Source organism: Cyrtonyx montezumae, unplaced genomic scaffold (assembly GCF_038088225.1).
Source record: "Cyrtonyx montezumae isolate F1298 unplaced genomic scaffold, pur_monq_1.0 scaffold_3, whole genome shotgun sequence".
In the NCBI taxonomy this organism is placed as follows: Eukaryota; Metazoa; Chordata; class Aves; order Galliformes; family Odontophoridae; genus Cyrtonyx; species Cyrtonyx montezumae.
The window spans coordinates 94180218-94205943 of record NW_027072034.1 but is presented as its reverse complement, the minus strand read 5'-3'; the positions used below and the strand labels follow the sequence as shown (position 1 = coordinate 94205943).

General features: G+C 37.8%; 1 protein-coding gene across 1 annotated transcript in view; it reads right to left on the bottom strand.

Moving 5' to 3' along the window:
- The window catches only part of SCUBE1 (signal peptide, CUB domain and EGF like domain containing 1), a 204350-nt gene that overhangs the window by 83455 nt on the left and 95169 nt on the right, over positions 1-25726 (bottom strand). Inside the window, exons 5-7 of the mRNA XM_065742416.1 lie at positions 12475-12600; positions 5776-5892; positions 2833-2922 (exon numbers count right to left, since the gene is read on the bottom strand). Coding sequence (XP_065598488.1) covers positions 2833-2922; positions 5776-5892; positions 12475-12600 — 333 coding nt within the window. The remainder of the gene's footprint in view (positions 1-2832; positions 2923-5775; positions 5893-12474; positions 12601-25726) is intronic.

Genomic DNA, 25726 nt, shown 5'->3' with positions numbered 1-25726 from the left:
GTAAGGAAGACCCGGGGAACTACAGGCCTGTCAGCCTGACCTCGGTATCAGGGAAAGTTATGGAACAGATGATATTGAGGGAGATCACACGACACGTGCATGGCAATAAAGGGATCAGACCCAGCCAGCACGGGTTCACCAGGGGCAGGTCGTGCTTGTCCAACCTCATCTCCTTCTATGACTGGGTGACCAGACAGGTAGATGAGGGAAAGGCTGTTGATGTAGTCTACCTGGACTTCAGCAAGGCCTTTGACACAGTCTCCCACAGTATTCTCCTAAGGAAACTGGCAGCCCGTGGTGTGGACAGGTTCACTCTTCTCTGGGTGGAGAACTGGCTGGAGGGCCGTGCCCAGAGGGTAGTGGTTAATGGAGTTAAGTCCAGCTGGCGTCCTGTAACGAGTGGTGTCCCCCAAGGGTCAGTTTTGGGGCCCATCTTGTTTAATATCTTTATTGATGACCTAGACGAGGGAATTGAGTGTACCCTCAGTAAGTTTGCAGATGACACAAAGCTGGGAGGATGTGTCAAACTGCCTGAGGGTAGGGAGGCCCTTCAGAGGGATTTGGATAGGCTGAACAGCTGGGCTGAGCAAAATGGGATGAGGTTCAATAAGACCAAGTGCCGGGTCCTGCACTTTGGCCACAATAACCCCATGCAATGCTATAGGCTTGGGGCAGAATGGCTTGAAGAATGTAGAGAGGAAAAGGACCTGGGGGTGTTGGTTGATGCTCGGCTCAACATGAGCCGGCAGTGTGCCCAGGTGGCTAAGAAGGCCAACAGCATCCTGGCCTGTATTAGAAATAGTGTAGCCAGCAGGAGCAGGGAGGTGATCATCCCCCTGTACTCAGCTCTGGTGCGGCCCCACCTCGAGTACTGTGTTCAGTTTTGGGCCCCTCACTACAAGAAGGACATTGAGGCCCTGGAGCGTGTTCAGAGAAGGGCAACAAAACTGGTGAGGGGCCTGGAGCACAAGTCTTATGAGGAGCGGCTGAGGGAGCTGGGATTGTTTAGTCTGGAGAAGAGGAGGCTCAGAGGTGACCTTATAGCACTCTACCACTTCCTGAAGGGGGGTTGTGGTGAGGAGGGGGTAGGCCTCTTCTCCCTGATAAGTAATGACAGGACGAGAGGGAATGGCCACAAGTTGCGCCAGGGAAGATTTAGATTAGACCTCAGGAAGCATTTCTTTTCTGAAAGAGTGGTCAGGCACTGGAATGGCCTGCCTAGGGAGGTGGTTGAGGCACCATCCCTAGCGCTGTTCAAGAAGCGTTTAGATGAGGTGCTTAAGGACTTTTAGTAGTTGGGTAGAGATGGTGATAGGAGGATGGTTGGACTGGATGATCTTGTAGGTCCTTTCCAACCTTATGAACTTATGAACTTATGAACTTATGATACTGTTCATTTGCTAGATCTGTGAATTAACTGCTAATTAACAATCACAGATATTCTAAAAATAAAGGAACATATGACCAGGTGTTCAGAGGAGAGAAAACATTTTACCTCAGTATTAACAACTAATACAATTTCTGCCTTAGGATACCCTGCCATTTCTTGCATGGTGACTGTCTGCTGACCTACAACTAAGTGGATGATTTAGTATGGGTGGCAAGATAAAAGTGATATGAAAATTGTATAAACATTGCCACCTGCTGCAACTATTAGCCCAGTAATCCAGAGTCTGGTCTTTCAGAGGTGCTTCTTCAAGGCAGGTGCAAATGCTTACAGCCAGAGCTCAGCCTGCCAAGAGTTAGCAGGGCAGTCTGTGATGGGCTTAGTGCTTTTTAGAAAGGAAACAGCTACCAGGAAGGAACAGAGCAGAATTTCATCATGCATAATTTCTCCAGCAGGTGAAGAACTCCTGTCTTGTATATGATTTATTCAGTACACCTCACCAATGCTCATTATGCTTAAAAACTAATAGAAATATTACACGTGGTGTCTAAGGCATCAGAATTGAAAAAACAGAGTAATAAACCACTTGGAAGCCTTCAAACTGCTGGCATCATTTAGCAGTGTGTGCTACCCTGTGCTCTCTGTCACATGAAAATAAACTGGCAGAAATTCAGCCACTCTTTCAGTTCCCAAAAGGCTGTGTATGTAACAAGAAGACCACCACAAAGGTGAGCAGTGAGTTAACTGAGAGAAGCTAAAGAATTATCTACATTATCCAATGTACTTCCCCATCTCTCCACTCTCAGCCTCCAACAACACATAGAAATGAGCCATGCTTCAGTCTTGAATGAACATAAGGAAGCTCACTAGTCATGAGGGAAAGATCTTTCAGTGGTTACTAACATAGCTACACAAAGGAAATAAATCCATTTCCAGTCATAATATTTACATTTCGATCAAAAGCACTGCAAATTCTAAGTAGTCAAATACAGTTGTTCATTTAACACTACATATGTAATAGAACATTGTTTTATATTATCACCATCATCCACTTTTAAGTCAAAGGGCAAGTCTACAACATGAGATTTTTTAAGAATCCTAGAGTAACACATACACACAAACACACAATTCACATATAAGAAGTAGCTTGCATAAGGTAAGTAAGGTTAACGGCAAAAGCTTCTTTCTGTGCAGAAGAATTTGAACATTAAAGCTGCAGCATTACGAAAAAAAGTTTAAAAACAAGAAATGAAGTTGTACAACAGATGAGAACTTAAAAAAATTGGTGACCTTTTCACACAGATAAAGCCAGCTAAAAAAAAAAACACAACAAACACAAACCAAACCAAAACCAAAAGACCAAATAAGACCAAAAGAGAACCACCCCCCACACACATACAGACAAAAGTGAGAGCACAACAAAGGAAGTGGAAGAAAAGTGTTACCCATAAGTAGCCGCCGTTTCACCCGCTTGTCCACATCAGCTACTGACGTGGCATTGTACTCAGAACTCTCAATTGCAGCCTCATCCTTCTCTAAAACACAAGTAAGGGACAAACATGGAGCAGTTGGTTAATCACAAGCCCAATTTTCCACTGCCTAAGACAGTTTCTTGGCATGGCACAGCCAAAGCCAAGAAGCAAGGCACTGAAAGCACTAAATCCCCGTTAGAGAGTTAATTCCCTTTGAGACCCAAGAAAAAAATTAATGGGTGCTTGGGAAAAGGAGGAAGAAAAAAGGGGAGGAGAAAGAATGGTCAACTACAAAATAATTAACCAGATACATGAAGATGGACTCCTACTGAAGAAAAGACTGCTAAAATGAGTGCCCCAGAAAGGTGTTAATGATGGAAATTAAAACTCACGGATGCTAGTTTAACGAACTATTAAAGACACACTGCAAAATGATTCAGGGTAATGGTGACATCATGATCTGAAATTGGCAGGGACAAGATCGAGATAGACAGAGAGAGCAAGAAGAGTCCGGTGATGGATGGGTACGGGTGCAACACAGTCTCACACACATTGACACATCACGAAGAGGAATCAAACAACAGCATGCAAATTGAACAAAAACAACAAAAATAAACAAACAACAAACCAAACAAACACAAAAAAGATCAATTTGGGCAGTGCTGGTTGCCTGCTTGTCTATGAAACACTACTAGCTAAACATTCAATGCTAGAAAAGATGTTGCAAGAACAGGGTTTAGTAACTTCATGAGCATGCACAATGAGCAAGACGATGTCAGCAAAGGTCATTGTACAAAGTAGTCTCTGAAATCCTATATGTAAGAGTTTCAGATGGCATAATGAGGATTTAGTCTGGTTATGTTTCATTATAAATACACAGAAACAGTCACAAGTGTGGGAAGAAATGATCAGTAAGTGAAATAAAAATAAAGATTTATCGTACAGGAGAGCAAAGGAGAAGAAGCAGCTCAGTAAATAAAATGATTTTTACCGGGAAGGAATTAGAAAAACAAAATCCAAAGTGCAGGTGGGGACTTTCACATGCAGCAAACAAAAAATAAAAGGATAAGTTAAACAAAGTCAAAATATGTTAGACAAAGGGTCGAAAAGTATTTCTCTGGTATTGCAGAAGTTTGCATTCTTGCAGTGATGACTGGAAAATATACACCACTGAAGACAGCAAACATTAGAATCACTGAAGTGAGGAGGAGGAGGAGGCTGGCAGGTTTTGTTTGTGGCAACACTACATGGTTGAGTGGTAACAAGAAGTTGTTTTGTTTTGTTCTTAACAAGTTCTAGATGGGATCAGGCTGCAATAGAGGCTTTTGTTTGAGTTTTTTGATTTATTTTACTCTGTAAATAATTAATGAACGTCAGTTATCAGACAAGACAGGCAATCAGGAACCATCACCAGAAAGCAGGAATAAAAATGTAAAAAAATAAATAAAAAATTAAAAAGTATTCTAAGAGAAAACTACTTAGAGGGAAGAAAATCAGTACAGGCAGTAATATGTGACTTATATCACAAGACCAAGGAATGTAACATGGAGTTGTATGTATTACATTACAAAAATGGGAAAAAAAATACAGGTGCAGTGTACACAGCTTTGGAAACCATTTTTACATGCTGGACAATATAAAACATCAATCTGAGGATATTAGTGAACGCTAAGAAACAGAAGATCAATTATCCATTCAATATAAGCTGCTCTTAAGGCCCTCATTCCTGCTAATTCTCTGCATCTGGAACTGCCACAGACTTCAGGGAGGGTTATTTAAACAGAGGGTCTGGAAGACTGAGCCCTCTGTGTTAATCAAAAAGTACTGGTTGAGAGATCCCGCAAGCTGAGACATAGCTTGTGTATAACACAGCACGGCAGAGTCCAGCGCTGAACCATGTTCAGCCCTACCTCTGCCAATACAACCCTCACCCCGTCACAAAATTTGTGCAATCAAACCCATCAGAAGTGAGTGAGGCTCCATGCAGGCCCCGAATTTCATGCCATGGATCTGACCAAGAGAACATTAAAGATAACTGACAGATTTCCATGGGGTTTAGATCAAGTGCTTTGTCTTGCAGTACTGAAGTAGAGGAGAGAAAAGATGATAAATATGTGCCCATTTTTTTAACCTCGGGAAATTAGTAGGAATTCATGAGGAAATGAAATTAAACAAACAAAAAAAGACAGCATGATCACAGTGCTTATCTATTATGGATTTCAGGTTTTGATCTGTAAGAATCTTCAAAATCTAACTTGCTTTATGCAAAATTATCCCCTTTTATTTAAGAAATGCAGAGTGGGAAGAAAATGTGTTACGCAAATAATCCATTTTACAATCATAAACGTTAGCAGAGCATCTCCCAAGATCCTTTGTCACTCGAATAGCTTTTTTCCTATTGATAATCTTAGTGAAAGCATATTAACTATAAGTACTGTAAATTTTACAGTAATAAAACATATACAGCAGGGAGGAAAGCACGTCACAGTGAATAATTTTTTTCCAGTAGCAGCTTAGGAAAAGAAGACCATCTTCCTCACATTACTTACGCAAGGAAGTCTTACTCATGATAATGAACAGAACAGCTGAGCTTTCATTCATAATGAAAATTTACACCATCTTATTTTAAAAATTATTAGAGTGATGAAAAGAAAGAAAATTTACAAAAGAGTAACGAATGGATACTCCATTAACAAACATTTTAACACAACATGCACAAGTGCTTCTCTCTATACGTAGCATGATCTTTGCCACTATTGGCTAGGAACTGCTGCTACACACTTCTCTTGGCAATGGTGCTAAATTCCTGCAAGATACAAACATACACACATGCACACACACACACACACACACGTATGTGCACATATGTATTCTGTGAGGAATATGAAATAAAATGTGCTGCAGAGAAGTACTTACCAATGCAGGTTCGTCCATCTGAATGCAGGGCATACTTCTGATGACAACCACACACAGGACCAGTATCAGTGTCATCACAGGTGTGTTGGCAGCCTCCATTCCCATAGTTACAGGTTACTAGTTAAGCCCCAAATGAATGTGTATATATGTATATATAAATAAAATGACAATGAAACCAATTAGTCTTGAGGGCCTTTCAGAATACAGAAGAGCAGTAACAAACCAAGATGTAAGGCAACATGACATATTCGCAGTTTTGCATTCCACATTTTTTCAGAGCCCCATTATCTTAGTCACACTCTTGTCTCACATCTTAACTTTTGATCCATGCAGTAAAGCAAGTGAGAGAAAGAAAATAGAAGCATGTGCTACTCTTCCCCTAGTGTATTTGTATTAGTACTATTAGCATGTGTGGACAGCCAATTTCATCTCTTCCTAAAAGCTGCATGTTTCTTATCTGTGATGTATATGCCATACAGAAATGAGCAGTCTCCAATACAGATGTATTTTCTTTGCTTTCTAAGTGGAGGAAGCAGAGAACAAACAGCAAGAATAGAATCACATTATCAATTGTGATTCTATTATCAAATCAATTATTTCAAGTACTAGTCCTCCTAAAGTAGATGAATAAATAATGCAGGAATTTTCCACTCTGTGACAAAAAATACAGTGTAAGTATGGCCCTGTGGTGTCCTAGCCTCAACTAAGGACAAAGCACTGGAGAGGTCACTTTTCCTTACAGACATACAAACATACAGTGTCTGACAATGTCTGACATACAGACATACAGTACAAAACCACTTTCAGCAGTTAAATATTGTCTGGTGAAAGAATACTAAACTTACATTAAAGCAAACATATTCTCCTGACAGGTAGAGTTTTGAAGTTTTCAAGAATTAAGAGATCAGAGTCAACTTCTGACAAAACAGCTTTTAAATATTAAGCTGGTATACAATGGCTCTAATTTGCCTGTTTCACTTAATCTTTTGTAACCACGTAGTTTTATGCAGAATAAACCAGTTCTAATCTGAATTCAATATGTATTTTTTTGTACAGATAATTTAGACTAGGATCTTTATGGATACGTTTCTATTGACAGAAACAGGAGAAATTCAATGCAGTTATATTCAGTTATTCAGTTATATTATAAATTTCAGAGGACTTAGATATCTGTTTTGATGTGGTTACAGTAATCTAAATAAGGACTCCTATTAATCAGAAGGAACTTTCCCATTCTGGTTTCCAGCAGAATTTTTCTTCTAGACAAGAGAGTTTATACAAGCACCAGGGTAGCAAATTGGGATATTCACTAAACTCAAGATAATTGTTAGTAGGATTTTAAAATCAGCGATCTAAACCGAGGTTCATTACTCAGCAATATGTCTACCCTCTTTCACTTCTTTTTGTCCATTCCTTGACTTGCAATTATTTTTGACTCATCTTTTTCTCCTGGTTCCCTCTCCATGCCACACTATATGTGTGATATATCATTTCTTGCTTAATCTAGGGGTAAATGAAATACTGTTTTGCAGCCTAGCAGAGAGCTAGCGGAGTGGTGGAATCAGCTGGCTGCATCTTGATTGCAAACATGAACTGCTCTTCTGGCTGACTTTGGGATTTGATCAGGCAGGGGCTGTATGTGATACAGAAAGCAGCTGCTTGCAATTTCCAGAATAATGGCTCCACACCAGCAGAGCTAAGCCAGGATAAGGTGACTTCCATTTAACTATCCTCCCCTCCCTCTTGACCCTGCATGCCTCTTGGACTGCTCGGAGATTCATTCAGTATTTCTATTCCTGCTGGACTGCACTGCCATCACAAATTAACTTTAAGGTACAGTTTATGCCAGATGTTTAAATACATTTCAAACCAACAGTATTTTTATTAACTATTTTAAAGTGCAATAAGCATCAAAGTGTGTATTTTAAACAACTTGTCTGCAGGGGTTATTTTTGGCTCTCCTTGCCTAAAAACCTCCACTAGCAGAGATGAAAGTATCTTAACACAGTTGCTCCGAATCTCATAATGTAAGGGAATTTTCCTTACTATGTTTTTCTATGAACTCTTATGCTGTTTATAGCATATCCTGCAGAATCACACACTTGTTTTATAGCTCCCCTGTACACTAAATTTCAGTAACACTAGTTCCAGTTCTACTCAGTCAATAAATATTTTATGTTGTTCCTTTGATTGTTTCTTAGAAATATTTGTAAATAATCTTTCCGAAGCATTTGAGCTTCTTCTGAGACTATTTTATTTTTTTAAATCAACTCAAGCCAAAATTTCTGGAGCTTGACAGCTCAGCAGGTGAAATTAGTAAAAAAATCAATTTGTAAAATATGTCATTTAATTTCCTTGCAGCCTTAATCCTGTGACAGTGACTCAATGAGAAGTTATTCTTGGATAGAGGAAAAAAACCCATAAATGTATTTAAAAGCAAAGGGACAACCAGATCTACTCAATTTTTATCAGAAATCATTAAAACAAATTCATGAGAAATCCTAAAATTGATTAAAAATTATTTCCAGTTAATTCAGATTCTACAGCTATGTTATAGACTGTGTGCTCATTTACAGTTTGTGATACTAAAGAGGAAAACAAGAAGGCAAAATAATAATTTCTGACTGACACAGATCACTTTGAAACGCTACAGAACAAGTTTCAACTGGATGGACTATAGTAATATATATGGACTTTTTAAACCAAAGAATATGCACATTATCTGTTAGAATTCAGATGCACTGATCCTCATATTGCAGATTTTAAATCAGAATAACATAACTGCTTCTGACACTGGTTTAGCATACACATCTCAAGTGCAAATAAGGTGCTGTGCTCTTCCTCTTAGCATTTATGGCAAGATAATTGAGTTAAAATGTATGACACGCAGAGATTTCTGAATAGAGGAAATCTTGACATGGCTTTCCCATATTTGAGGGAAATACTCTGCAAAATAAGCTTAGAGCAGAGAAGGTAAGGGGAGGCCTGATGTGGCTGCAGCTCCTCACAGGGAGCAGAGGGGCAGCGCTGAACTATGTCAGGGGAGGGGCAGCTGGGGGTTAGGGACAGGGTCAGCACCACAGGGCGGTGGGCATGGAACAGGCTGCCCGAAGCAGTTTAACATCTTCCATGTTAAAACCATGGGAAGATAGTAAATACAAGAATTCAGCCCCACTCTACAGACTAGATCTTAGTGCTGAGCTTCCAGTATTACTCTGATCTTCAATATCATCATTTTTCCCATCTGTTTTATTTAGCATGCCCACCATAATGAGTATTTGGAAAATACATGGCCAAATATTTAATCTGCTATTTAGTACCCATCAAACCTCCCAAAATCCCTAGGACAACGACTTGCTGATCTTGTCTGCATATTGATGAAATATATACCATGGTTCAGATGCCAGAGAATTCACTACAAATCAGAATTTTTGTTTTTGCAATAGTCTTTGTGAAAACATGGCTATACAGCACGATGATGGAGCCAGTACACTGCAGTTCCAGATGAATCACAGTAATTTTTAACTAATTTCTCCACTAAATGCATAATTTATAAAAATAAATGGACATCTCTTTCTTTGTGATAAATCTGTGAATGCAACGTTGTTTGCACTATTTATTCTAGCATGGCCTTACATTCTTAACATTCTGGAGATCTCTGTACTGACAGCATATAACTGAAACTGTCAGTAGAAGCTGAAAAGCCAAAACTAGGCATAGGTGGGAGATCATTTTACTGCAAACAAAGCGTATACTTCTAATGGCTTGTGTACAGAGAAGATGGTAATTTACTGCTGATTTCAATCTGAAGGATGCGGCTCTGCTGAGGAATTATGTCTAGATCTGTTTGATTCTGCCCAGTGTATTTCTAGATGGCCTTCTGATACCACTTCTCTGAATGCTTCTCTATTTTCCTAGTGTACTATACAACATCTTTTTCTGTAACTGAGAAATTGCATGTTTAGAATTTACATTAAAAAAACCAATAAGGTTGCAATATTAAGTATTCAAAAGCTACAAATTACCAGACTTTGGGCACATAAGACTCACTGTATTGCAATAACTATCCTTAATGACAAATGCAGACAACATTTCTGTCTTATTCAAAGTGTTCAGTGCACAAGTGGGAAAGTAAGGTCAGTGGAGATGTAGAATCCTTCTCTCACTGTCAAGAAAGGATGGCAGAGAATAGAGCCCTATAAAACTCTAATTGATTTCTGCCCTTGGCATGGAAATCCTACTTAGGGCTTGGCAGGGTACATAGATCTCATCTATTGCAGGTTACTAATATACTCCACTGCATAGAACTGTTGGGAGCTTGGCTTTGATTCTACTGAGTGATATAAATGCAGAACTGTGTTCTGAATGTTTCCTGTTCAACACCTGCCACTACTAAACAAATTTGACATTAACATTTCTTCCATTTGTAAAATAGGCAAACAGTACTTTTTAACAAAGTTCATGAACAATGTCTAAGTAGCACTCTGATACCACTGCAATGAGTATCACGGGAATATCCATGAGGAAATTAAAAATTTTATGTTCAGGATAGAGTTTAATCATTGTGCGGCAAGCAAGGCATAACTGAGTTATGAAGGAGAGAAAACTATCAAACAAAAGCTTTGTTAATGAGCAATGTTCATCATGAACGAAGTAAGATAGTAGTGACTGCTTTATCAGTATGAAACTATATGATAATGTGATAAGTAATCACGTAGATAGGATGTAATGATATAGTTATGTAGTACATGCGTAAAAAGCAGGAATCCATCCCACCAATTTTTTATGCTTTCAAATTTATTTTAACACATACTTTTTTTCCTTTGAGAAACCTCCTTAGTACTGTATTTGGGGGCCAATACTTAGGGCTTCTGAAAACTCTGAAAACTGGTTGATTAAAATTCATCTAGTGACATAATGGTTATCCGCCATCTTTTCACACAGGGTTATACTAGGATGTATCAGATACTATCAATCTGTATCCCTCTGTATTTACCAAGGAAACAGACCCAATCTGGGCTGAAAAGAAGCAACCATCTCCACTTCAACATAGCTATACTCAGTTCTTGCAAAGCTGCAGCTCCAGATTTAAGAAAATTCCACTGAAATAGTTAGCTGTGAAAAGTTTCTTAAAATATTAAGACTTTGTTTCAGAAATTGTCTTTGATAAACAGCTTTTTAAAATCTTACAGTTATTGCACCAGGCTATTTGGACACAGTCTTGGGCACCTTTGCATAAGGAAGGTCAAGAAACAATTATTTTAAACAAAACTCTGTAATATATTTGCATGATGTGCAGTGAATTCAGGGGTTGGCATATTCTGCAGTAAGCTATGTGGCCTTGAAAATCTCAGATAATTCAAACTAAAACACCATAGGACACTGCCTCAATTCAAGTGTTTCATTCTATTAAATGGTAGAATGGCATTTATAAATACCATTCTGTAAGAGGCCTAGATTCTTCTGTCACCATTTCATTGTGGAAAAGAATAACATGATTCCAAAGGAATGTACAAATTTGTGGAAAAAAAAACCCCAATAAACGGTATAAATAAACATCCTTTCCAAGTTCAGTAATGTAGCTGATACTACACTGCAATTAACAGCACACAATGTTTGCTTCTAATAAGCACTGAAAATTAGAACAACTACAAAGGCAGTTTTTCTGTGCTTTTGCTTCCTGCCTTGTATAGCCTCTCAAGTACTGAAAAGTAATCAGGCTGTAGAACGTTCTGTGGGAGTCTTTTGTTATATTTAACGGTGATTCTTCTGGATTCATACTTTGGTACCAGTGTTATCTAAGCATGCTTAAACAGTGAAGAATTCAGGAAGAAAAAAATCTGGTGTAGAAGAAAGGCTAGCACAAAAAGGTTAGTCCTATGCAGAGCAAACAATATGTTTTATGTTGCTTCAGTGCTACTCTCTTTTTTTTTGTTTTAATTTTTATTTTTTGTACCTCACAAAGCTACCAGGTAGGAAGACAAGCTACTGGAGTCAGATCTAACACTTACTGGAGCCATAAAAAAGAAACCTATTCACTTCAGAAGCTTTCAGATGAAGGTGTTAGAGAGGGTCAATTATTCTAACCTATTCAGAACAATTCTAGCTTCCAATTTTGTGAGCTAACAAACACTATCAGTATCCCAGCTTCCAGAATACATAGCCATTTCCCATTTAAGAATAGTACATATGAAATAGTTGAGTATTACCAAGGAAAGAAAAGTAGTCTTTGTGAAGCAGAATCAAGACTACAGCAAATATTTCTATCCATTAAAAAAAAATAATAAAAATAAATTAATAGTAGTAGCTTGACAGCTGCAATGTATTTATCATTAGACCTATTAGTTGATTTAAAAATGCATCCAACATTATGGACTTTCAAAACTCAGAATCCTCTACGCCATTTTTTCTTGTTTTGCCTTTTAGGGAAAGTCTGTATTAAACTGATCTATCACTTTTTGCATTCATAGGAAGATACAAAAGTTGGCAGCATTTTTTCTAATAAGCTCACTACTGAAGTTCTGTTATTCAATCCCTCTTATCCAACCCCAAGTAAGCCTTTGACAGAAAAAACACATTACTAAAATCACAAATCACCTTTGTCCAAAACTAAGTTGATTTCTTGACTTCTGGAAAAAAGCAACAATGAAGAAAATAAGACATTTGGGGGCATTTGAAATTTAATCTTCATCTACCTACATTTGCAGTCCTTCTGGTTTTTGGCAAGCTCAAAGCCAGGCCTACATTCACAGGCAACCCCACCTTTGGGAGTCTCCCGGCAGATGTGTGCACACCCATGATCTTTGTTCATACAGTTCATACCCTCTGTAAAAGAAAGGAAGAAAAATGAAGAACGTTAGTACTGAAATAAGATTGCAAAATAATTAATGATAATTATACACGTTCAGTGCCTCACTGTCATTGTAATTTTTATTATGCATCTAGATCCTGCTCCGGTTACAGGGGAAAAGAATGAAGATTATAAGACATATACAATCAATAAACAGTGTAATGAGGGACAAAATAACTGTACCTGGGATCAACTATAGCTCTATTTCATATTTACACATTATTGCCATGTATATTTTTAGCATGGATTCACAAAGGAGAAGTCACACCTAACACCACGTTTCTTTTTTAATTTATAGACAATACTCTACTAGTGTACATTCAGAAGTCTTACTGATTGGTAACGTTTTGGCAATTTTGTATTTGCCCAAGTTTAATAATTAAATAAGAAAACTGAGATGTCTGCCTCATAACAAAAACTGTGTGCCTTCACAGACACATTCACGCGTAGGTGAGCTGAAATGTTATAGAATCACAGAATCTCAGGGGTTGGAAGGAATCTCAATAGATTGTTGCATCCAATCCCCTTGCTAAAGCAGGTACCCTGCAATAGGTCACACAGGTAGGTGTCCAGATGAGCCTTGAATATCTCCATAGAAGGAGACTCCACAGCCTCTCTGGGCAATCTGTTCCAGTGCTCCATCATCACCCTTATAGTAAAGAAGTTCTTCTCCTTTAGATATTCATAAACATTAATCAGATCCTCCATGGTGTTCTTTTTCCCAGGCTGAGTAGACCCAGGTTACTCAGTCTTTCCTCATATGGGAGATGCTCCAGGCCCTTTACCATCTTAATAGCCCTCCAAAATATTATTCTCAGCAATCATTGTATTTTATTTGCCAAGTGGCTCAAACGCATGCAATGTGCAACACGCACAGGTTTCAATTTGACTGACTTGAGGCAGGCACAAGAGGCAAAGTCAGCACTGCACTCCTACACATCTCTCCGTTATTGCCTATGCAGTCCATACTCAAGCTACGTACAATCAACTGATTAAAAATATCACTAAAAATCATGTAATCATGTTTGAACTTCACAATTTGTGGGACCACAATGCTATCTGTCCCAGGCTGCAAGTGGCCTAGAGGCTGAAGATTTGACATGCCTAATCTACATGATGTACCCTCTGAAAGACTGCTGATGACACAAAACTAGGAGGAGTGGCTGATACACCAGAGAGTTGTGCTGCCAATTCAGTGAGACTCGGCAAGCTGGAGAAATGAGCTTATCAGAACCTCATTAATTTGAAGAAGCAAAAGTGTGAAGTCCTGGCCCTGAGAATAAATGAACCCAAACATATTAAATGCAAGGGCACTCAGCTGGAAAGCAGCTTGGCAGAAAAGCTGAACATGAGCTAGCAGTGTATCACTGTGGCAAAGATAGCTAACAGTATCCCCGTCTCTTTTTTGAGGACTGCTTACAGCAGGTCAACATGATCCTTCCTCTCAGCATGTGGGATGCCACATCTGGAGAGCTCTGTCCAGTCCTGGGCCCTTCAGAACAAGGAAGACAGGGGTATGGCAGAACTACAGCAAAAGGCTCTTAAGATGATTAAGACTTTTTTTTTCCTCATGGAAGAACACAAGTACCAACTCTAACCATTGACAATGTTTATACTTTTCATTCTTATGAAATACAGAATCTATTTTCCAGACTTGAACATAATTATTTGAAAACTGAAAAGGTAATGGAAAGTACATATAGGCTATATTTCTTTATAACTTGATAAACATTCTCATTTCAAAAGGAAAAGACAGAGAAATGACAAATTTGACAGCACAGTGAGGGCTAGCAGTATATACTTCCTTGGGGGCAAATACAGTGAGAGCTACTACAGAATGTAGGGTGTTTTTTCTACATGTAGAAACCTAAGACCTGCAATTTCCCTATTCAATATCCATATTCTATTATTTCATGAAAATATAATGGATTCAAAGAACAGTCTAGGGTATTCCAGGAAATCATCTGTCTAACAGGTGATTATCAAAGCTCAACTCTGCTTATTGTTATTTGTTTTACAAATAAATGCAATGGCTGTTACTGCCTGGTATGTTTTCATTTGTACGTTAATTTGCTGTATACTTCCTAACATACAAAATCCATTTTTCAGATGATGTATTTATCTAAGATAATGCATAAGCAATTTTGCTTGGATTTGTTTCTTCACCATTTATTAGACAGCTCAATTATCTATGTCATCCACCACAAGCACAATCTCCAACAAACCTACTACTCTTTTTCTCTTCCAGTTTTTCAACAAATACCCAAGTGCAAGGAGTCCATTCCTGACAACGTTTAAGTCAAAGAGCAATACCTATCAGCTTTCTCTGCATCACTGTAGGGCATTTTTAGCTTTATAAACCATATAAGTGATGTAGATATTGAATGTGCTTTTAGAGGCTTTCATTGCTGTGTTAACTGAAATCCCACTTATTCTCAGAAATCTTGAACTCAGCCCTTTAGGTCAGCATCTAACATTGCTAGTGTGAAGGAAGGCTAGCTAAATTTGCATTACAAAGCCTTCTTAGACTTACCCTTGGGTATCTGACCTGGAAAGGAGAGACAAATTCTCTCAGAGCACACTGAGAGAGTTCACAGCATAACTCAGCTCATTACCATGAAAACAGCATGTATTCCTCAAAACACTGGTGAATGCAGCATCACTGTAGACTCAGCTGCTCATCTGTCACTTTGTATCATGGCCACATCTTCCTACTCTAGGACAAATTCTCTGAACAACTCCAATGTAAAATGTTCAAATAAAAAAAACAAACAGTGATGATGTATTAAAAATAAATGTGTTTTTTTTTTTTTTCAGAGGTGCAAGTTTCTCCTTGCAGGCATCTCCAGACACTGCCTCCGTGCTAGTCTCACACTACCAAATACTTAAAAGAAATCACTGAATCACAGAATATCCTGAGTTGGAAGGGACTTGCAAGGATCATTGAGTGCAGCTCCTGGCTCTACACAGGACCATCCTCATTCTGGCGCACATACCAGAATCTAAGACATGAGGACCACAGAAACCATCTTAAAGACTGAGATCTTACTGTCATCCACTTCACCAAGGTGGATGGTTTCCTCCTACATCTTCAGAAACTGGATACACTGAAGGGATTGGGTGATGAGTCCATTTCCAGAAATAGAAAAAGGCAAAATTTATCCCCACCTTCACTAGCTAGCACAGAGCTGCCTGGCTGGGACCAAGGAAGCCCATCTCCTACCAAGCTCCTCCTTGGGTGCCCCTGCCATGGACAAGTAGCCAGGTACAGGATACTCCTAGGGCACAAGAAGCTCCAGTGCTGCGTATGAGCTCCTCCTCCTATTGTGTACCTATGGTCCAGGAAGCCAATATATTGTAGACTTATCCTGCAAGCATCCAGAACCTTGAAAATACTTTAACAGAACATAAATGTGTGGAACATTCGAGTTGTACGTCAGTTAAGATCCTCTAAGGGCCATGAATAATAGTAGACAGATTTTGCTGACAGCTTAGAACACAAGTCCTTGGGAATTAGGGTGTTTTCCTGTTACTCTCATGGAAGTCCTGCCTGTGAAGGGCATGTGATAGAAATACTATGATGAGAATTCTTTAAATCAAGTGTCGAGATTTTATGATGACTTGGGCGACAGTTCTTCTATTAGACTAGAGAACAGTACTGAATAGTTTTTAATCAAATGTAAGTAACATGCTAAACAGTTACTAGGAAACTGTACAAAATTCTGAGGAGATGTTACAGAAAGTCAGTTGAATTGCCTCAGTTTGACAGAAGCTAGCAGCTTCAGTAGTTATTTCCACTGCTTGACTTTACTTCGGAGAGGTTTCTAATAGCAGTCAGAAAAATACACATCACCAGTCAGAACTGGTAATTATGTTAGAATCTCCCATAAAAATCTGAATCTTAAAGGTCACTGCCTATGAAAACCAACGTTATAAACAGATATATTTATGTCTTCTAAGACTGAACCATGTTAGCATGGATGAATCAAAAAACTTGCCAAAACACAAAATAATTAATTCTCTGTAAACTGTAGCGTGGACAATAGATGCTATTGAAAGACATAATACACATAATACCATACCGTACAGTCCTATACATGAAAGTAAGGTATGACTGGTTGTTTGATGAACAGATATAAGAACAGCATTACTGAAAGTTTTGAGGCATTTTATTATCTCATTCTCTCCACTTTTACCAACAGAGATGTTTGACAAACTGCATTCCTGCACATCACGCTATGTTCAGAAAAGGCTCTGGGAAAGATAATATGTGTCTGACTAAGTCACACTACTGAGGCAATGAGAAGAGAGGCATCAGATAGATGAGAGAAGGTATTTAATGGCTCAAAGTGTAATGAAGCAAGTAATTTTCAACATTTACCTACAGATACTGAATATCTCCCATTGTTAACATCATAAGCCAGAAATAGTATACTGCTAAGAGTATATAGAGAAAGCTACGATCCGAATTGTTACACTTTGAATCTAAAGTAAAAGGCAAAGCAGATTTTTATGCTCGTGTTGGCGTGTAAGATCGGAATATTTCAGTAATTTTCTTTTTTGTTTCAGTTATGACACTCCTCAGATAATTAGAGCTATTGGAACCATAGTTGGAACCATTATTTCAGGAAGTTGAAGATTTTTCTTGTGAAATACAACACCATTATTTTTCAGAAACTCACCCACAAAACAACTTCTCATTTATATTTTAGTATTTTTCAAAATTTCAAATAGCTAAATTACAAAAAATTCTAAACGAGATTTTGATTAATCCGTTATATGAAAATTTATGAAGTCATTAGTCCTTTATATATTTCCACAAATAAGATTTAGTCTTTTTTTAATTCAATACTGAATCTATGATACTGAACATAAATGAAACTAAACAATACAAAAACACGCTAGATCCCTTTTTAATACTAGTTTAGTTGCTATATAAATGCACGTGAGAGGGAGAGAATAATGGTCCAAAAATTCCTTTGTTAGGTATTCTCTTTAGCAAGATGTGGTCCAAACTAGACAACGAAGAACAAATGCATAAACATCTCACATATTTCCCTATACTAGAACTGGACAGATTGCACTACTGGTGGTAAAACAATCTGTTGACTACACACTACCATACTATCAGAAGTAGTTAAATATCTGAGTTATTATCTCCCTTTAATATTGCTTTCTGAGGAACAATATTCTGTCTTACTCGAGTTTATCTCCAGCAGCAACATAATGTTCCCATGTTTTTTACTTAAGGAGCAAGTAGTATATGAATAAAGGCATGGGGAAATCATCCCAATGTGTGTCTTGGTGTTCAGCCTCCCTTGGCCCCACAATAAAAGTTAACTAAAAGGGGATGTGGCCAGCACGCATCCAGACCTCCTGGCATTGACATGTGCAGGGAGTTAGGAGGCTTCTCTCCTGAGTGCATAGCAGTACACATCTACAGCAAAAATGTCCTTTTCTCTCTTGGGACAAGTGGCCCAATCTCTTGCAGAGATGAGAGAAAACTAATCCTTTAGATGAAAAACACTAGTGGAAATATCTGGGTGGGATTCTACTTTTCTTTTGAACGTGTTTTGAAGCTTTTCTCTTAATCAGTGTTATCCACAAGTCAGGAGATAGGCCACAGCTTGGTAAGATGCACCCCACGGCTCATATACTGCTCCTTCATATACTTGACCAACACAGCATGGGACTGTGGAAGAGAGTGGAAATACCCATGGAATTATTCTAGCCCTTTCCCAAGACAGTACAGGATTATACCTGCAGCATTTTACCCCAGTGTGCTTCATAGTTGGGACCAAATAACAGACAACAAATCTTATACTCTACTCCTGAACAGGACATAGTTGCAAAACTGTATCTTTTACTACACAGCTTCATTAGAATCACAGAACAGCTTAGGCTAGTAGGAACCCTGAAAACCATCCAGTTCCAACCCCATGTTGTGGGCATAGTTCCCACTCACCTGATCAGGTTTCCCAAGACCCCATCCAAGTTGCCCTTACACTCTTCTATGGATGAGGCATCCACAGCTTCTCAAGGCAGCCTATGCCACCCTATGAGTAAATAATTTCTTCCTAACATCTAAATTTCCCCTCTTTTTGTTTAAAACTCTTACCCCTTGTCCTTTCACTATACACTCTGGTAAAGAGTCCCCCCCATCCTTCATGGAGGCTTCCTCTCAATACTGGAAGGCTGCAACGTGGTCTCTCCGGAGCCTTTGCCAGGCCGAACAGGACTAACTGTCTTAGCCTTTCTTTGCAAGAAGGATGCTCCAGTCCTCTGAGCATCCTTGTGGCCTCCTCTGGACACACTCAAATAGCTCAACATCTTTCTTCTGATGGGGGCCCCAGGCCTGGGTGCAGTACTCTAGATGGAGCCTCAAAAGAGTAGAGCAGAGGGGAGCAATAAACTCCCTTGCACTGCTGGCCACCCTCTTTTCAAGGCAGCCCAAGATATACTTCCTTCTGGGCTGCAAGCACACAGCGTCACCTCACAATGATATTTTCATCCACCAAGTCCTTCTCCTCAGGGCTGCTCTGAATTCCTTTCCCCCCCAGGCTGTATATGTTCTTGTGATTGCCCTGACCCAGATGCAGAACCTTACACACGGCCTTGTTGAACTTCATGAGGTTTGCATAAATCCACCTCTCAAGCCCTCAAGGACCCTCTGGATGGCATCCCTGCCCTCCAACTTGAGTTACTACATATTAAATAATAAAACTTACTTCTCAAATCAAGAAGACTAAACACTGATAAAAGGGAAGTCTGAACACCAAGAAAATCCTCACTTTACTGTCCCAATATTAAAATGCCATATATTTTAAAACTTTATAGCTTTTTCATGTTAATCATTAATTACAGCAAAATCTTAATTTCTCATGCTGCTACTCAAATCATCTTTAGAGTCTCACACAAAAGCACGTGTGTACTCTTTGAAAGTACTGACAGACAGTACAGACTGTTCAAAACCTTACAAAAGATAGCAAAACGAATCCAATAGAAAAAACATTACAAACAGGAAGAAAAAGGCCACTTATGAAAGAAGAACAGTAACTGAGCTAAACCCCCACCTTAGTATTTTAGATATGACTTGAGAAATTCATCTATGGCATTTTTCTTTTTTTCTGTCTTTCAGTTACAAAGGATTATTCACGGAAGAGTGGCAGACATTGTTAGATGACTTATACTCTACACTTATTTTTATTTCTGGACATGGAGAGATTTGGGTGAGTCTACTACCTTAATCTGGTCTGCCATCTAGTTATCACAAATCTCCTAATAGTGCTGTTCTGCAAAATGTTCAGCCTGATACAATGACCTCTCTGTTGTATTATGCTCTAAAATGTTTTCAGCTCAGTGGCTCTGAAAGTACTTAAATCAGGCTGACTGTGACAACTAACGTGCTGATCAACCATTATTTTTCATTAACACAGCTTGTTCTCATTTTAATTGAGACTTCTAGGCATTATTTTACTCTACGGTTCATCATCTATTACCCTCTCTGTTATATTTCACTTTCTATGTATTCTGCTTTTTTCCTATGTTTTGCTGCTTTTTTTTTTTTTTTTTTTTTAATAAGTTCCAAATGACCATGCTGCTCCAAACAAATTGAAAATGACTACTTTGAATTGTGCCAATGATTCACTACAGGAATAACTTTGAGTGCATTGTCAGAATAAATGTGTGGAATATGTTTTTTTTTTTTTTTTTAAGAAATCTTAAATCAAATAATAACTTAGTTTATATAAACACTGGCAGAAACATTAACTGCATCATTCATATGCAACCCTCAAAACTACGTAAGTGAATTCCCTTTTTTGTGGATATTTCAATTTTCACACTAGGTGCGCTGTAAAATTTTTTATTACAGTTGCACTCTTTTTTAATAAAAAATTAATCTTATTTAAAAATCATGAAAAAGTTGTAGGCATGATTTACATAGTTCCTACATCATACAGAACATCTGTGTTCTAATAGCTTCTACAAGAGTTAAAATACATTAAAAATAAGTTTTATGCAAACCACTGAATTGCAGGACTCAGATAAGACAGTGTTTTACTATTTATTGTTGTACATAGCTTTTATTAACATGCCCTGAATTTAAAGCAAGAAATAAATCTTGTGAACAAAAACAACAGCCAATTGTTGTAGTCAGTTTCTTTCCATCCATCTTAATTATAATGGATAATTAGTTTTCCTTGAGCAGGGGATTCATGTGGTGCTATGAAACTGCTACTAGTGATAGTCTGGAATTTCAGGTATGGGTTAGAGAATTGCTGTTCTAAGGAATGATAGAAATCAAGTGTATGAGGTTCAGTTATTGCAGTTCAGCTGTATTTGTATGTATTATGAGGGTCACTCTGAAAATAGTGCCTGCTATTTTATTACATTGGCCCATGATGGCAGAGGCAGATGTTGGTGGTAGGGGAATAGAGGCTGAACCTTCCCATCAATATACCATTACATTTTGCTGCCATATGAAAGATGGCAGCAGAGGGGCAGTCTGGCAAAATGGCGACTGACCTGACACACATGTCTGACAGGAAGCAAAGGGGTGTCACTGAACGCCTCCATATGGAAAAATGGAACCCACTGAGGTTCATCAATGATTACTGCATGTTAATGGAGAGCAAACAGTGGATGTGAGCACAGTGAGGCATTGGGTGGTGTGTTTTAGCAGCAATGATGGTGACACAAAAGATAAACCACATTCCACTCGTTCATGCGCAGGTGGTACAGTTTTTATTTTTTTTAACGAATGAAGCATATAAGCTTTCATTTGTTGTTGGTGAAAATGCATGGCTAATGGTGGTGACTACGTTTAAAAATAGTGTTTTACAGCTGAGAATGTGCTCTATCAAACAGTGTTATTGTGCTTCTTGTATTTGTTGTAGCTTTCATGGAAATAAATAGGAATCAAAATAAAATATAATAATACATAGGTATGATAATTAAGATGTACTATATAGTAACAAACAGAACCTAACAAGGAATGTATGTATGGTCATTCTCTCAATGCCTAGCAGCAGAAAGAGGGAAATATATCTTCAGCAGCACAGAAATGAAAGAATACAAGAGGAAAAGTACAATCTTATTTTAGCTGTTACTAAATTATCAATTTTTTTGTTGTTGCTGTTTTTTTTTTTTTTGCTTTGTTTTTAAAAAATCATATGAGAAACAAAAGCACTACTACAATGAAACATGCTCAAAGCCCAGTAATTTTACAAGACTGAAACAGAAAACTTTTTCCCAGTTTTTGGTTTACTCTATTTGAAAACAGAACACAATATGTTTCTGATTAAGACAGAAACATGATGTTAGAAGAAGAGCAAGACAGCTGTTTCAAGCTGAACGTTACTTATACATGTAAATTTTGGTTACATACATAACTGATACATGGTTGACTATCCAAAATAAGTATATAGTTAACTTTCCTGCTGGCTTGTGGAAAGCAGCTCCCTATCTACACCACACTACGCAAGACATTCCTGCTTTGGCCTTTTAACTCAAGCATTTTGCATGATTCAGAGCAATTAAAATCAATATTTGTCTAACCAACCCGATTACTGTCAACAAATACATATAGCCAGATACTGGCTTCATCGAAGCCAAAGGACTGTTATTCAGCAGCCTAGACCTGACCTTCACCTTTCTGCTGCGCAACTTCATCAGACCTTATAGACATTTCTGTCTATATATTCATCACAAATAAGGGTCTTTTTCTGGGAGGTAAAGAACATCTGGTGAGTTTGGCTACCCAGTGAGAGCCTAAGATGCTCTCATCTCTGAAGAGTTACCCAAGAACAGAACTAAAAAACAAGATTTTCTCTTTTCAGCAAGAAAGAAGAGCATGAAATTAACTGATCAGAGCAGCTACTCTTCCTCACATGATGACAACATAATGGGTACAAAGCATCCATCTAAGAACAGACCACTGCAAATAAATGAAAAACCTTGTATCAAGTACGCCAGAAATATTATCTATTTCATGGTTTAAGTGATTTCATACTGTTAAGTGAAGGATCACAGGACTTTCTTTCTGCCCTCATTTCTGAAATAGGTTGCTAGGTTCTACCTAAAGCTTTAGGAAAAGACTTTTTTTTAAAGTGACTCCAACTCACCTCAAAATAGGTTGAAACAAAAACTAAACAAATAAAGTAGGGAAACTGACCCAAGGAAGCAGAATTCTACCCTATTAAGTAGGTTGGCTGGATAAATTCTGGACATCGTACAAGAAAACAGCTGCTGGTATATTACAAAATAAACAAGTTCAAGTTTGTTTAGCAATTGCATGTGTTTCCAGTTTGGATATAAAACATGCCCGGGGACATCGTCTTCATCAGGCAGGCTTGCAGTCTGATCTCTGACAAAATGATCCTGCTCCGAGTGGCAGTAAGAAAAAACAAATCTGTCATCCAGATCTCAAGAGAGGTTTTATATTAAGGTTTAAAAATAGGCATGTGTCAGAATTACAACTTCATTCCTTCAGCAGTCAAGGCAGAGATTTACAATGCTGCAAAGGTACTGTAATTTCAGAAAAGAGGACAGAAAGATTAAGCTAGTGATGGAACCAAGGTTAATATAGCAGAAATAAACCAGATATGTATGGAAAAGGAATATATTCAAAAATTGCCAATAATGACAGCAATTCCTTTTGGCATGCAGAAATCCAACCTAGGTTGGTTGAGACTGACTATTGTGACTGTGTGATTACTTTTTGGTGGCTTATCTGCAAGAAATTTGGCAGTTTGTTTCCCACATTGTAGAGCTTCTAATAGTAGCTGGTGCACACTGAAACCCTTTCCAATGGTCTCTGTGGGGAAACTGAGTATATTTACCTTCTCACACATAGATGTGGTTTATCTCAAAGACAATTCATCAAAAGGGATCAAGGAACTTGTACTGCTGCTTTTCTGGCAAAAAGTTTTTCAGTCTTTTCCAACATCTACTTTGCACAGCATGTCTCAAAAATTAGAAACTCACAGGTTATTTTTGAAAATGCTAGTCTTTGGGCCTGATAGGGTACTGAAGATACAAAAATCTCACTATCTTCTAAATGGTTTCTCTAGGTATAAAAAAACAAAAACAAAAACAATCTCTGTTTTTAACATGCTAAGGGAGTTGAGCAATGTCAAGATGATGTTCTTTTTTTCTCCCTGGTCACAAGAAAACTCAGTTTTTAAACAAAACTTCTCTATCTTCCACCACATGAAACATCAAAAAGACATTGTAAAGTTTTTAGTTTGTCAGTAAAAAGGCAATAATCCTTGAAAGCAGACACTTTCCGCAAATATATAACTTCTTTATGTATATAGCTTTTCATTATTGTTTCATAAAGAAGTTTGAAAAAGCTTTAGTCAAAGTTTAAATCATTATTTTCATTAATGAAAAGATAAGGTAAGAAATGAGATCATAGGAATTACAAAATGAAGCCTAACATTTTTTTTCTTCTGAAATTTGCACAGTTAACATGAATCAGCCTTGGTTTCTAGAGATAAATAATTCTAATAAATATTTGAAAAATAAATATTTTCAAAGGCACTGTTTCAAAGCATATAGCATATTTTCAAATAGGCAGACTAGGAGCAAATATTTCAAGAACATTCCATTTTACAGGAACTCCTTCACATTCCAAATTCTTCCTAGGAAAATTTTGTAACTTCTTGCAACACCACATAAAATATAAAATAAATATGTGCTTGATCAGCACCTTTGAAAGCAATACAAGATACTTCACAAGTTGATTTTCAGACTTTACTATTTAAGAAAGCTGTGAAGTAAATAATCCTCACAAAGCAGCAGGATGAAACAGATTCTTATTCCAGGTTCCTATTAAATTTTAACAAAGATGCTTTTATCTCCATGGAACCAACTGCTAATGAACATCTTATATATCTATGAGGTTTATGTTAAAACTCACAAGTGAAGGAATGATTTCAGCAATGCCTGCTCCATGCTTCACAGCTCTCAAATTCTTATTCATGGAAGAAGCCATTTCCTATGCTCTTGACTATATAGGCACTACCTTTCTGAGGCATAATACATCCTCAAATAAGCCAACATTTTCTGAAGGCATTCCAAGGAAATCTGATACTAACTTTGCTATTTTAGTATTACTGTTTATTGCCATAAACACAACGCTTAAAGCCATTTCTAAATACTTAGCATTGATGACTGCAAAAAGATAAATATATGCAAAAGATTTTTTCTACATTTTTATCAGCAACAACAACAAAAAAAAGCGCAACTAGTTAGAAAAATGATACATGATGTTATATAGTATATTTAATATATGCAACTCTAAGAACCACAATATATGTTCATAAGTTCATAAGTTCATAAGGTTGGAAAGGACCTATAAGATCATCTAGTCCAACCATCCTCCTATCACTATCTCTACCCAACTACTAAATCAAATCCTTTAGCACCTCATCTAAACGCTTCTTGAACAGCGCTAGGGATGGTGCCTCAACCACCTCCCTAGGCAGGCCATTCCAGTGCCTGACCACTCTTTCAGAAAAGAAATGCTTCCTCAGGTCTAATCTAAATCTTCCCCGGCGCAACTTGTGGCCATTCCACAATGTACTGTTTTATATGTATTATGAACATTATGAACATAATTACATATAAAGCTACAAGTGCATAGGTGTATATACAATTTATTTAAACCTACGAAAATACTGTTCAAAGAATGAGGACCATCCACTGCTCTTCAGGTAAAGACAGCATACAGAAAGAATGAGTATCTAACATCAGGCCTCTCTCTTTTTTAGGGCTAAAAATGACCAAAATTCAAAACTATTCCTGCTATTGATTTTGTTTCTTACAAAATAAAACACTGACCATGACATCAAGGAACAAAGGCTATCACGTTTCTCAAAGATAAGGAATATAAAGCAAAGGAGTTTCTGGTCTCATATTCAGTTTTCGGTAAGCCTGTTCAGATCTAGAAATCTCAATGAGAAGCAACATCCATATCTAGCTGTGCTATCATTCCCCTATCATTCCCTTTATGGCATAGTATTGTCAACATTTTGACACTAAAAAAAAATCAGTGGTTTTGGCTGTTCTTAGAAGGGGATTTCCAAGGCAAGGCTG